This window comes from Lycium barbarum, chromosome 6 (genome assembly GCF_019175385.1).
Source record: "Lycium barbarum isolate Lr01 chromosome 6, ASM1917538v2, whole genome shotgun sequence".
Lineage (NCBI taxonomy): Eukaryota > Viridiplantae > Streptophyta > Magnoliopsida > Solanales > Solanaceae > Lycium > Lycium barbarum.
Genome location: NC_083342.1, coordinates 110,517,580 through 110,531,884, shown reverse-complemented (window position 1 = coordinate 110,531,884; position 14,305 = coordinate 110,517,580). Strand labels below are relative to the sequence as shown.

At 32.6% G+C, this 14,305-nt stretch overlaps 1 protein-coding gene, 1 long non-coding RNA gene and 1 pseudogene across 4 annotated transcripts; all 3 read left to right on the top strand.

The window, feature by feature from the left end:
- The first annotated feature begins 679 nt into the window (after positions 1 to 679).
- Positions 680 to 2,466, top strand: LOC132599970 (uncharacterized). 2 transcript variants are annotated; one of them, XR_009567086.1, is made up of 3 exons: positions 680 to 729; positions 863 to 926; positions 1,188 to 1,636. It is a non-coding gene; the product is annotated as an uncharacterized LOC132599970 (long non-coding RNA). The 2 variants fall into 2 exon arrangements; XR_009567087.1 differs by adding an exon at positions 2,204 to 2,466 and having other exon boundaries at positions 697 to 926; positions 1,188 to 1,284.
- Positions 2,467 to 2,786: 320 nt separating this feature from the next.
- Positions 2,787 to 8,546, top strand: LOC132644377 (wax ester synthase/diacylglycerol acyltransferase 11-like; annotated as a pseudogene).
- Positions 8,547 to 8,647: 101 nt separating this feature from the next.
- LOC132599968 (uncharacterized) lies at positions 8,648 to 11,893 on the top strand. Of its 2 annotated transcripts, none has more exons than XM_060313113.1 (6): positions 8,648 to 8,912; positions 10,315 to 10,406; positions 10,613 to 10,703; positions 10,831 to 10,923; positions 11,030 to 11,130; positions 11,387 to 11,893. In XM_060313113.1, the coding sequence occupies exons 1-6, from the start codon at positions 8,663 to 8,665 to the stop codon at positions 11,525 to 11,527; spliced, it is 768 nt and encodes a 255-aa protein (XP_060169096.1). In that variant the 5' UTR covers positions 8,648 to 8,662; the 3' UTR covers positions 11,528 to 11,893. The 2 variants fall into 2 exon arrangements, with proteins under 2 accessions (XP_060169096.1, XP_060169095.1); XM_060313112.1 differs by having other exon boundaries at positions 10,288 to 10,406.
- Positions 11,894 to 14,305: the final 2,412 nt, after the last annotated feature.

Here is a 14,305-nt window from a genome sequence, read left to right as displayed (position 1 = left end):
TTTATAAAATTATAGTACTATCAAATATAATTAAAACAATACAAATTTAACATATCACATGATTAATTAAGTGGTGGAATCTATATATAATATAAAGCTAGGCATAGACAAGGTGATGTGGCACCTCTCTATGGCCTCCATTAGTATTTATCTTTTTTCTCCTTTTTTTGACTTTTTCTCTCATTTCTTTCAATTATTTTATTTTGCAAAATCAATTTCCATAACTCATACCTCTTCAATTACATCAATTGTCCTCTTAATTAGTATTAGTAACATCCATAACACTCAATCCTTTCATATTCATAACCCCCAATTATTTAATGTGCAAGTTTATGACACCTTAAATCACACCAATAGAAATTTATATTGAGATTGTTGGGTGGCCTCTATTTCGTTTCTGAGGAAATGAATGGGTCACAAGTTTGCTATAAATTTTTGATAAACTTTTGAGGTGCTTAAGAAGTAAAAATTTTGCTGTATCATTTTGTTGTTGTGTAGATGTTTGTTATAGATGATCACGTGGCTTGAGAAATTAGGGTTGGAGTTTTTTTTCCTTATTCCTTCATCTGTTGCCTCTTTGGCTGGTCAAATTTTTAACTCTTTTGATCTGATTTTGCATGCAGATTACAAGATATATATATATATATATATATATATATATATATATATATATAAAATGAATGGTTAGACATCCTTGCATAGTTCGACTTTACGTGGTACAATGATTCGGTATGCCTAATATTATTATAACTTTGTTTCTGTTTTTCTCTTTCCCCATCTATGTGTGGTATTGTAAATTAGTACTTACATTTTCTAAAATATTCTGATGAGAATTTTATTGCTTTTGCGTATTCATTTATAGCTTCTAGAACCAATTATGAGCTTTGGACTTACTTGATTATCCGGCGAGGAAACGCCCCATTAAGGTATGTTGCAACCATATATTTGATATTATTTTTTTGGGTTCTTGATGATATGAATGATAAATTCTTTAAAAAAATGATTTAACTTTTTCTCTTTGCTTCTCTTTGTATTTTTTAAAGAATTTGATGATGTTATGTTGATATCTGGGTCCATCTTTCCCCTTTAACTTATAATTAAGTATTCTTTAAATTTTTATTTGCTTAATTAACTTAATTTTTCAGTTTTCTTTCTTTGATGATAAGGTTCACTTATTGTGTTTTCAGGCCAGGATATTTTCAAAGTTTAGAAGTAGGAAAGGAAGCCAACGTATACGAGCATGCTACTTAAGGAAGAGCCAACATATTCGAACATGCTACTTAAGTAAGTATATATATCCTTCCTTAGTCATATGGATCAACTTTTAATAACCATAATGATAGAACATGAGATTGTAGATTAATTTGTAATTTTCAAACATACAATTTAATTAATAGAAAAGTTGTTTATTGATATGTAAAATTATAATCTTCGAGTTTTTCATTTTTTTGTTTTGTTGTTAGAAGTTCTCAAGTTTTTTTCAAAATTCCGAGATCATTATTATGGTATGTTGAGTTTGAACTCTTTGAGTGTTGTTCCTTTTGGACTTTGATTCATCATTTACTGTCTTCATCATTTATCAAGGATTGAATTTTTAGTTTTGGCATTGAATTTTTCTTTCTCGGTTAAAACATGGCAAGGGATATTAATAAAAAAATCTTGATTTAAAACATGACAATGAAAACTAAAAAATGAGCAATGCTAGGAGGAATTAGTTGAAATATAAACTAATTTTTATGATGTTGCATAATATTAGTAAAAGGTGAAGGAGAATTGATTTAATTACTCAAGCAAAGATAACTATTTCAAGGATATAAATATGAAAACGAGAAGAAATAAATGCGTAAACAACAGTTTATAACTAATGGTATATTTATTAAATATCTAAATTATATCTTAAAGAAGAATTATATATGCAATTTTAGACAATATATATGGTTAGATCATAAATCTCTTAAAAATAGAAAGAGTACCGCTATAGAAAAAGAGCACAAATTTGCAAAAGTTCATAAAGCATATAATTAAACTCCAAATGGATTACGAGGTTTCAAGAAATTTTGGTATGTTTTAAAATAATGATTTTATTTATTACTAGAGTAAAATTATTTTTATATTACGTTATCCTTTCTTTCTCTTTTAGTTTTTCTAATGGCAAATTATTGGGTCATTTATTGTTTTGAATTTTTTTTTTTTTTGGTATCAGGTCGATGCAGTATTCGAAGAGAGAGAGAGAGAGAGAGAGTTATTCTCAATAAATCTATAGTTTTTATATTTATTAGCACGTTAATTTATTTTTTATGCATTTATGTTGTATTTTTCCCTTTTCTTGGTAGAAACATTAAACTAAATGTAAACATAATATATATAACTTTATTTACTTATTTGCGATAATTTTTTTTTATATTCGATGTTTATAATTGTAACGAAAAATTATACTTCATAACCGCGCGAAGCGCGGACCATTTCACTAGTGGTTAATAATTATGGTGAATTTGTGATTATTCATAAGCAAAGGGATAAAAAGTGTTCAGTTCAATTAATTGAACGTTGCTTAATTAGTTAGTAGGGACTAAAATAAGAATTTATCAATAACTAAGGTACGGAAAATGCTATTTACCCCTAAAATAATTTTTTGAAAAGAACTTCAAACCTTCAAAACCTTGTTAAACGTAAGTGTTTAGAATCAATCGATTATCATCGTGTCAAAAGTTATATCTGATGATAAGGGTGTAACTTTATTTCTTAGCCAAGTACTCAATCAAGCAAGTTACGTTCCATGTTTGATCATGACTTCTATAGAGGCCATCCCTGAGTCATCATTTGGGCCTCACCATAGGCAGGATGCTGGCATTACACAACACTAATTAGGCCCTCAGCAAATAGAATATTTTTCATTTATAAATTTTCCTCTTAAGCTCATAATTAAGCTTTTCCGAAATATATTTTCACAAAAAAGGCACGTCGTTGTCTAAACTAGTCTAGAAAAACTAGATTATCAAGATAGTTGTGCTATAATTTAATGAAAGCTTTCGTTTCATGGTTGAAATCTTTCTCCTTGTGCACCTAATAAACCTTCCTCTCTTCTATAAAAGAGATGGAGCCTTTTATCCGCATTTGCTAAATCATAGTGATCATCTTCACTTAATTAATATTGGAAACAAGATGGTTGTCAAACCTACGAACATCAAAAAATTTAGATGAAAATGGAGAAGAAGCAATATTACTGAGTCCAACTTCTCAAATGTTTCATGAGCCTAACTACAATGTTTACGGGCTGGAAAGTACCAATTGAGTTTGACTCCATGAAAGCTGAGATACAACGCACGATACTTAAACACCCACGCTTTTCCAGGTTGCAGGTATACTAACAAAGAAACATGAAACTATATTTGTCCTAATTAAAAAATCACAATCTTGCATGGCAGATTATACTAAATACAGTTCCCAAGTTTTTCTTACTAAATACAGTTCCCAAGTTTTTCTTTAATCCTTTTCTCTTAAGAATCGGGCCCTATCTCAATCAAATTTTCGCAACTTGTCCTTTTTTGGACGTTTAGTATATGACCATGCATCTTTTATTTCTTTTGCAGCTTATGGATCTTTTAGACTATAGTCTAAAGATCCTTTTGATCAAACTAAAAATCTTATGAGAAAATATTAGATTAGGATCTAAGCAAATTATTGCAAATGTTAGACAACGAATGTCTAATTTTTGGGCTATAAAGTAACGTTGTCCGAGGACCCAAAGGATATTTTCACAAGGGCAATGTTTTCTCAACTTCTTAAAATAAGGACAACAACTAAACAATGACATATAAAAGGGCATTTGCATAAATCGACCTCACTCAGTAGCCCCGGAGGTTCTCTTGTTGGGCTGAAGGAAAGTCCTGTTATCTTTTGGGGTGGTCTTTAAATTTTGTCCCTCATATTTGTGGTCTTTAAATTTTTCCCCTTATATTTGTGGTCTTTAAGTTTTGCCCTTCGCTTGGATACCTGAGGTTCTGGGTTCGAACCCCCGCTCAGACATAAAATAAAAAAAAAATCGCAAGGCAGGGCTGGGGGGAGTGTATGCCGGATCCAGCATAAAGTCCTTAAGGAAAAACTAAAGTTATGCCGGAGGGGGCATAACTTTTCCTCAAGGCATAGTTTAGTTATGCCTTATGGGGCAAAAATTTTCCTTAAGGAACTATGCCTTATGGGGCAGACTTTTAATTAAGGCATAATCAAAAGTATGCCCCATAAGGCAGAACTTTTTTTTAAGGCATAGACTTTGCCTTATAAGGCAAACTTTTAATTATGCCTTAAGGAAAAGTTCCGCCTTATGGGCATACTTTTAGTTATATCTTATGGGGCACACTTTTAGTTATGGCATAACTAAAAGTATGCCCCATAAGACGGAACTTTTCCTTAAGACATAACTAAAAGTATGCCTTGAAAAGTAAAATAAAAAATAATAAAAAAAAAAAAAAAAAAATATATATATATATATATATATATATATATATATATGTATGTCTCAAGGCAAAGTCTGCCCCCTCCGGCATAACTTTAGTTGTTCCTTAAAGACTGTATACCGGATCCGGCATACACTCCCCCAGCCCTGCCTTGCGATTTTTTATTTTATTTTATGCCTGAGTGGGGGTTTGAACCGAGAACCTCAGGTATCTAAGCGAAGGGCAAAACTTAAAGAACACAATTATGAGGGGCAAAATTTAAAGACCACCCCAAAAGAAGGGCAATCCGTGCAAAAAAAGGGTTAAAATCCTAACAACAAAGTGTAATTCAATTATTTTAAGGGAAAATTTCCTGTACATGTAATATTATAGTAGTGAGCCCATGTAATTTTCTCTTATTTTAATTATACTTTATAAGTAATCTAATTACATGAATATTATTTACATCATCTATGATAGACCTTAAACTCTTAAAAAGCCGTTGATAAATAGTACTGTTAACACAAACAAGGTACAATTATGAACATACAATTTACAAGGAAGTGCTTGAGACATATATATCGATTGGTCGGGTACGCTGATTTATCTGGTATTAAGGCACAATTTACTTTGAAATAATAAAAATTTGCTATCCTGGACAAAATCATTAAGTAATGATGAAGTCACTGACTGGCCTACTAGGCTGTTTTAGTTTTTTAGACAGCTAACTTGCTCAATTTAATTTAATTTATTATTACATGGTTACTTATATGTTGCTTGCAATTTTTTATTCTAAATGGCCATTTTAATGTAAAATCATTACAACGTTAGTACATAAAATTTAAACTTAATTTTAAATGTGTTACGTACAGGTTATACATGAGACGGATGGCAATCGGAAAATGAGGTAGGTTCCCACAACAGTGAACATAGATGATCATATCATAGTGCCCCGGATCGCCGATAACCATATGGATACCGACAAATTGGTTGAAGATTATTTATCAAACCTCAGCGGGACAACTATTGACGTGTCGAAACCTCTATGGGATTTTCACGTCCTTAACGTGAAAACCTCTCATGCTGAGGCAACTTCAATTTTTCGTATTCATCTTTCTCTTGGGGATGGAGTTGCCCTCATGTCCCTTTTACTCTCTTGTTTTCGGACAAGTTTGGATCCTACTTCTCTGCCGACTCTCCCAGTTTCATCTTCTTCTAAGGACAAACCGAATTTTTCAATAAGCAATAACAGAAAAAGTATTTGGTCGTTGATATGGCAGTACCTCCTAAAGTTGTGGTTGTGCATCAAACTTTTGTTCAGTACAGTTGTGGATGTTTTTCTGATTACAACGACAACACTCTTATTCTTGAAGGACTCTCAATCACCTTTCACGGTTGCACATAAGTCCTTTCGTAAAAGATTTATTTATTGAACGGTTAGCTTGGACGACATTAATTTTATTAAGAATGCAACAAATGGTGTAAGTATATAGTCTCTCTATTCATTTCATGTGTCCTAAATTAAGAAAGTACGGAAGAATTTTAAATCTTGTGATCTTAAATATACCAGACAGATAGATTTAAAAAGTTAATATTCCCTCCATCCCAATTTATGTGACATCATTTGATTTGGCACAAAGTTTAAGAAAGAGAGGACGACTTTTGAAATTGTGGTCTAAACAAATATTAGACTATTAGACATGTGTGACTATAAATAATTTCATTAAGGATAAAAGGAGAATTTTAAAGTTAAGTCATATCTAATTATAGAAACGTGACATTCTTTTTGGGACATACTAAAAAGGAAAGAGTGCCACATAAATTGAGACAGAGGGAGTAATAAATATAAAAAGTGTCTAATTTTGGAATTGAAAAGGGTGTCACATAAATTGAGACAGAGGGAGTAGGAAATATAAAAAGTGTCTAATTTTGGAATTGCGTTGTTGGAATTATCATTTTGGTACAGATGAATTTAATTTATAGGCTGTTTCTATTAATTTTTTTTTAATAAAAAGTGTCATTCTTTTTTAACTAGACTAAAAAGGAAAGCAAGACGTTTAAATTGAAACAAATGGAGTGTGCGTGCGCATATATATGTAATTTAAGGCCGATCACCATATTTATAGCTTGTTTGACCAAGCTTCCAAAATCTATTTAATTATTTTCAAAGGTGTTACTTATTTAAAGTATACTTTTCCGATAAATACTTTTGGAGAATAATAACTTGTGTTTGATTGATTGTTTGAAAAAAACTTTTGCAACTATTATAGCAACAATTTGTGTTTGACCAAGCATTCAAAAGTGCTCCTAAAAAGAAATTACTTTTCTGCTACTGTTCGAAAGCAATTCGTATATTTTTCCTAAAAACTTGGCCAAACATCTCAATTATCTAAAATAAGCACTTAGTTTTTAAAATCAGAAGGTTGGCCAAATAGGCTAATCCCTTTTGCAGGAATTTCAAATTTTAATTTGTCTCTAACCTAAGCTCATGTTTCTTTCTCTCTTGTAAATTTAGAAGGTTAATAATGTTATACTGCGGATAACACAAACAACTTTGTCTCGTTACATTCATTGAAGATTACGGTAATTTAATCTCCTCAATTAGCTCATTGTATATATACTTTGTAACAAATGTACAAAGACTTCAGGATTTCACCAACCAAATATGACATATCGTAAAAGGCATAGTAGATATTAGCCAAGAAAATTAGTACTCTAATAAACGGAACAGAAAACCGACAAATCAAGCTAGGTGAGTCATACAGTTACTTTTGCTATTTCTTTTTGGCCTAAGGAATTAAGTAGAACACCCTGCTTTGTTTTGCAAGGGGGTGAGCCGGGGTTAAATAATTTCAACCATGCTAATCAAGCTTTCTATAATTTGTTCTTCTTAACAAGAAATTGAAGGCAAGAGGAAGTTTTCGCTAGAATAGACGAGATGCAGAGCCACTGTTATAGTGAATCTGAGACCAGCTTTAGGTGTCAAAGTGAGTATTTCTTCATTCACACGTTAAATTATAACATCTAGATTCCAAGATTGCTTATAGGTTTCACAAGAATGATGCAGAAAGCTTTTGTTTAAAGATTGATGTACATTCAAATTTGTTTACTGTAATGCAATATTTTTTTTGTCATATGTTCCTAGTAGATTAAGTTCACATGGTCATATATGATAGGCTATAGCTGAAATGATTGAGAAGAATGCCGTAGTAATACAAGGCAATTGTTTTGGCTTTGTCTTAATTCCCTTAACTATAGCCCAATTAGAGAATCCTCTGGATTATGTCCGCAAAGGTAAGACATCAATGGATCGAAAGAAGCATTCCCTTGAGTCTCAATGCACCTTTTACCCTTCACAGCTTTTCCTCAAGTTATTTGGCTTTAAGGTATTCCATTTTTTCTCTTTACACCTTAAAATTGTCAAGCGGCATCGAGATAATTGAATTTTTTCGTTCCTTTTAGTTGCCGTTGGAATCTAAATCTAACATTATTTTGCTTTGGCATGGAACATAGGGTGCGACAACACTTAATGAAAGAGTTTTTTTCCAAACAACACTAATCTTTTCAAACGTAGGTGGTCCGCTTGAAGAGAAGTTTCTTTGCCAGGCCAACCATTGGCATTCCTTGCACCAACATATTATGGCCCAGCCCACTGTAAGTTTCTTCTGTCAATCAAGCAACTATATTTCAATTACATACGAGCTAAGATCAGTTATATGAATCTTCTACATTCATATTGTTATATTTGAAAGAAAGATAAACTATTTGGGTCAAAATCTCTAAGTGCAAATGCATATCGTAGGGGTTGACGGTTCATGTGTGTAGCTATGCCAAGAAGTTAACATTTGCTATAGCCGTTGACGAAGGAATGATTCCGGATCGGGATCAGCTTGGTGATGATTTTGTCAATTCATGCATTCTTATCAACGAGGCTACCCTCGCAAACTTGAGAACCAAGGTTGACACTACTAAAAAAAAGGGGCGTTCTCGACTAAAAAATTTCAATCACATTTTTGGTCGAAAAAAAATCGACCACGCGCAGTCAAAAAATAAAGAATTTAATTTTTATTTTATTTTCAGTAGGATTTTGACCACACGGGGTCGATTTTTTAAAATGAAAATATAATTTTGACCACATGTGGTCGAAATTAAATTTTATATAAATAATAAATGGGAAACGTTTAAATTAAAAATAAAAAAAATAATAAAAAAAAATAATTTTCGACCGCATGTGGTCAAAAATTGAATCACATTTGTATATACACATTTCGAACAGATCTATTCACGCACACTCGACCACATCTGACCACATTTGTATTTTTTCTTTCTCTCTCTTTCCTCTCTCCCTCTTCTCTCTCTACCCACACACACCACCTCTCCCTCTCCTCTCTCTACCCACCCCACCAGCCCAGACCCTCAACCCACCGCCTTCCGACCACCGCCAGTCCACCATCGGCGGCGCAGCCCTTGCATTTTCAGGTATTTTGTTTTCCAATGTCATGAACACTTACCAATGCATAATAATCTCATGTTATTAGCTACATTACCTTCTATATTTAGTAGATTTGATAACTTTATTTAGTGTTCAATATTTGTTTTAGGGTTTATTTTATGTTATTTTTTTTTTGGATTTTGAGTTGAAATTGAATGTTATTTTTTGGGCTGTTTTGGTCCCTTTTTTTGGGACTATTTTGATTCTTTATTTATGTGCTATTTATTTATTTTGGCTCTTTATTTATTTTGTTGCTCTTTATTTATTTTTTCTTTCCATTATGAAGTGCTAACATTATTGAGGCTACTCTGTACTTAAGCACGTATTGTTTTCCGCCCAATATTATATTTTTTTGAAGTAATATCAATAGTTTAAGTCCTTAATAAGGCAAGACTTTCTGCAATTTGTGTAGATGAAATCTCGTAGTTGGATGTACGATAGAACTAATCCTGGTCGATTTGGGTTGAAGAATGAATTTGTAGCCGGCGTTTATGATTTTGTTGACTATGCTAAAACACTTGAGGATTTTACAATTCATGGTGTGGTTAGGTGTCCTTGTTCTAATTTATGGGACTGTTTTGGTTCTTTATTTTTTGGGACTGTTTTGGTGATTTTGTTGGACTGTGTTGGTTCAGTTATTTGGGACTGTTTTAGTTCAATTTTGGGATGGTTTTAGTTATTTTGTTGGACTGTTTTTTTGGACTGGTTTTTGGGGACTGTTTTTTGAACTGTTTTTTTGAACTGTTTTTGTGGGACTGTTTTTACGGACTATATATAGTAAATTTTACAGTTGTTTTCAACCAGTTTGAAAGTCTTGATCGTTTTTTATCATCAATAGCTTAAAACTAGTAATAATAACTCATCTGCACATATTAAAGTAACATAGAGATGGTAGCTTCTAGGTTTATCAGCTATCATTTCTTATTTATATAATTGGTTTTTGCAGGATATGAAGCTCCAAATTTGAGGTAAATATAGAGTTTCCTGGCTGAGATTTGATGACTATTATGTGTAGTACTCTTCCTTCTTCTTTTTTTCTTTAAAGATTTCCATGTGAAAGAACCTGAGCATCCAAACCCAAGAACTTAAGGCCAAATCTTGAGGCAATAGGTGGAGTAGCTGAGGACAATTTAAACCTTTTTCGAAATCATGACACAACTTATGAGGGACTAGTGTAGGATATTCTAACACTTCATTTTCTATCAATTAGTATTAATCCTAAAGATAAAAAAAGGTTGGACTTCCATAAAGCCTCATGATACCTCAGTATCCATCCTTGTTCCTATTTTGGCATTTTTCATTTCCGGAGTGTTAGCCCCGATTAGCAAAAGGCCTGAGAAACTTTCCACTTATGAGTTGCAGCTGGTCCTGATAAAGTTGCAGCTGCAGGGTACTTGGTGGTTGTTCCTGATTTTTTCTATGGTGAACCTCTAGATCGCGAGAAACATAACATACAGACTTGGCTGAAAGATCATGGCACGGTTAGTACCCAGCCTTGTTGCGAACTTTCTAATTCCATAGAATATGAGTGGCTACAACACTTGAAATTTGAAACTATTAACTTCTTGGAAATGGGAATATTGATGAATGAATAGTAGAAATATCTCTTGGACATAAATAGCTCTTGTGTAAGTGAAGTTTCCTTTTTAAGAGTATTAGTCATTGAGTTAGTTCTTACATCTTTTAGGACAAAGGATGTGAAGATGGTAAAGCAGTGGTTGAACATTTGAAGAGTAAAGGTGTTTCTGCCATAGGGGCAGCAGGCTTTTACTGGGGAGGTGAAAGAATTTTGTCTCTCACTTCTTTCTATTCTGAACTATAATACATTTTCTTGTTTCTATAATCATTTGGCTTTTCTTTAATTAAAGAGAGATTCATGGACTCCTTATTTTGCTTCATCATCAGGACTGGTAGTCTCTAAATTGGCAAAATATGAGAGTACTATTGGGGCTGCAGTTATCTTACATCCTGGTCCTATTACAGTTGATGAGATAAACGGTACATGCTTAGATTAATTTTCCATCTTGTCCTGCATGGTACAAGAACAAGTAATTTTATGCTCTAGTTTCGTAATTTTTCGAGCTGATAATCTTGTATTTTCCAGGGGTAAAAGTTCCAATTGCAATACTAGCAGCAGAAAACGACCATATTTTCTCGCCTGACCAAGCGAAGCTACTAGACAAAGCTTTATCTGCAAAATCTGAGGTAAGTGGTGTCTTTTAAGCATTCAGGTTTACTATATGGTCAGAAGAAGATCATTATAAGGAAGAAGCTATAACAAAAAGGGATGGAATAATAGGACAATTAGTAATTAGAATTGCCCTTTTCGTATAGTTCTGTATCAAAACTTGGACATGCAAGTTTAATATTTTTCTTGAGGATGATTACTAGAAAAAAGATGAATTATTAAGACGATAATTCTGTTTTAAAAGGGGGACTAATAACTGACACTTATTTGAAGATTGAAAGCTTTGTGAAGATATTCCCAAGGGTTGAACATGGATGGACAGTTCGATACAACATTGAGGATGAATCGGCTGTAAAATCTGCAGAAGAGGCTCACTCAGATATGTTAAACTGGTTTACTAAGTTCATCAAGTGAAAATGTTAGTACTAAATTGGAACGTCATTTTTCAGAAAGGAGATTGTCATAATTCCTCAAGGGAAGTTAAGATTATGTCACAATAAGTACGCTGCATTTGGTGATATGCAATATTAACCCGACCTTCAAAAGGTAGACGACGTTGGTCACAAGCTGACATAAATCATGCTCTTATCGATGATTCTAGTGGGGAGGATACGAATCATGTCTCTAACACCGAACATTGACCTTTTTGATTAATGTGGTTTTGGATTCTAATTCTGCTATTTTTAAATGGATATGTATATTATGTTTAAGGGTTTGAATGTAGTTTTAATTTGAACTAGAAGTACTTTTAATTTTAAGATGTTTAAGTGTTTGAACGTAGTTTATGATGTTTAAGTGTTTGAATGGACAATGTTTAAGTATTCAAGTGTTTGAACATTGTTTATGGTTGTTGTGTTGAATTGTTGATGAATTGGATGACTGTTTTGGTTGATGAATTTGGTTATTTGAAAATTGGCAGGTGGGATGTCAAAAACAGGCAAATGCTGGAAAAAATATTTCAGATTTTCGACCACCTGTGGTCGAAAATAGCCCAGATATTTCACAATTTTGACCACATGTGGTCGAAATTGTACCCAGAAAAATATAATTTCGACCACGTGTGGTCGAAATTTAGCAATATGGTTTCCAGATTTCGACCACATGTAGTCGAAAATCTGAGCCCAATTTACAATTTCGACCACATGTGGTCGAAATTGTGAAAATATTTTTTTTTTATATTTAAATATAAATAATGTTTTCGACCACACGTAGTCGAAAAAGTTAAATATATAATTTAATATAAAAATAATTTTTCGACCACATGTGGTCGAAAATAATTTTCCCTTAAATTCGGTAGAATGTGATTGCGACCACGTGTGGTCGAAAAAAAATTTCGACCTACCGATTAGCGACCTACATGTGTGGTCGAAAAATTGGTCGAAATAAAAGCTTTTTCGACCTCGTGTGGTCGAAATTTTTGGTCGAAAATCCCGATTTTTTTAGTAGTGGATTAGCTTATTACACATTTGAAAGCTCAATGAAATTTGAAACTTGGTCTTTATGTGATGATCATAGACGAGTACATTTATGACATGTACATTGTCATGAAGTAGAAATATCATCCTTGCACCAATGTATTGTCAATAATAAGATACTTCCTAATAAGAAAAAACGACTGCCACATTTGATTTGTAATTGAAACTAGACGAGCATCTAAGCATACTTTGTAGGTGGTCAAAATAATTGGACCGCCCAAATTATTGGAGAAGCACATGGTTGTATTAGAGAAAACTGTGTGTTATTAAACTTGATGTCCTTTGTTAATGTTTTTACTCACAGAAAAAAAAAACAAAAAAAAAAAAAAGAGAAAAAGGGTCAAATCTTGTACTCCCTCCGGTTAAAAAAAGTGTCCACTTAGCCTTATTTTCTTGGATCAAAAAAAGTGTTCACTTATCAAATCAAGAAAGAATTAATCTTATTTTTTCAGATTTGCCCGTATTAAGTGTTATATGATCAAATCTTAGTGCCTATTTAATTAGGGTAGTTTAGTCAAATTACCTATTTTTGTCTAGGAGTTAGTATTTTTTTAAGGGGTGTGCAAATGGCTAAGTTGACTCTTTTTTTTTTATCCGGAAGGAGTAATATCTTATGTTAAGCATGAAAAATTGAGAAGTGCTTATGGCATTGCTTTAATCCCAAAACACTTGAGTGATAATTTGATGGTTCCGTATGACCTGATCCTAGAGGAGCAAAGTGCACATGATATACTAGTGGCTACGGTGATTCCCCTTCCCTTCAATCAAGCCATCATTTGTAATTCAATTGCCTCAAATCATGTTGCAACTGTTGCTCCAACAAGAATATTCAGCTGTGATATTTGAAAGACAAGATTATATGTAGAGATTAGCATACATGTGTAGTGATTGGTAAATTGATTCTACCATGCCATGAGTGGAGGTAATACTCCATTTTAAAGGGATAGTATGACAAATCTAAAATTTTGGTAAAATATACTCCCTCTGTTTCAATTTATGTGAACTTATTTCCTTTTTAGTCCGTGATAAAATGAATGACCTCTTTCCTAATTTGAAAACAAATTCACTTTATGAAATGATTTACAACCACACAAATATTCAAGACTTATTTTGAACCACAAGTTTCAAAAGTCTTCACTCTTTCTTAAATGTCGTGTCCAGTCAAATGGGTTTACATAAATTGAAACGGAGGAAGTATCTTTTTCCTAAAAAGGTTTTTTCTATTTGCGCCTGCTGGTTTCTATGCTTCCAAGTTCATACAAAAAGTTGTAAACTTCTGCTTGGTTCCAGCATAAAATTACTTCTGAATTTAGCTACTAATTAAAGTGACTTACTTTTCTCCAAAATGTTAAGTAAATATTTTAACTCTCTAAAACAAATATTAGGTTAAGGAAAAAAAACACTTTTAATTTCCCAAAAACTTGGCTGAACCCTAAAAGACTATTTATATATCTAGATGACGATTTTTTTGTCACATAAATCATGTAACACTAACATCGTAATTCTATTTTTTGTGCTCTCTCTGTGTCTCAATTCCCCTCACTTTATCTCTAGCAGGGATACAATTCTGTTTGAAGTCTTTCAGTGAATGTACGATTCCTACACCAGCAAATACGAAAATTGAATATATTTTCATCACAAACTTGCACCAATCAAAAGTTTGTAATTAACGTTTAGCATCACATTAATGTAATTCGAAAGTAACCATTCACAAAAT

Coding starts and splice junctions, on each gene's coding strand:
- LOC132599968 (XM_060313112.1), top strand. CDS start 8,663: ATGTGGTCAAAAATTGAATCACATTTGTATATACACATTTCGAACAGA. Junction 10,407..10,612: donor GGCTGAAAGATCATGGCACG/GTTAGTACCCAG, acceptor TACATCTTTTAG/GACAAAGGATGTGAAGATGG. Junction 10,704..10,830: donor AGCAGGCTTTTACTGGGGAG/GTGAAAGAATTT, acceptor CTTCATCATCAG/GACTGGTAGTCTCTAAATTG.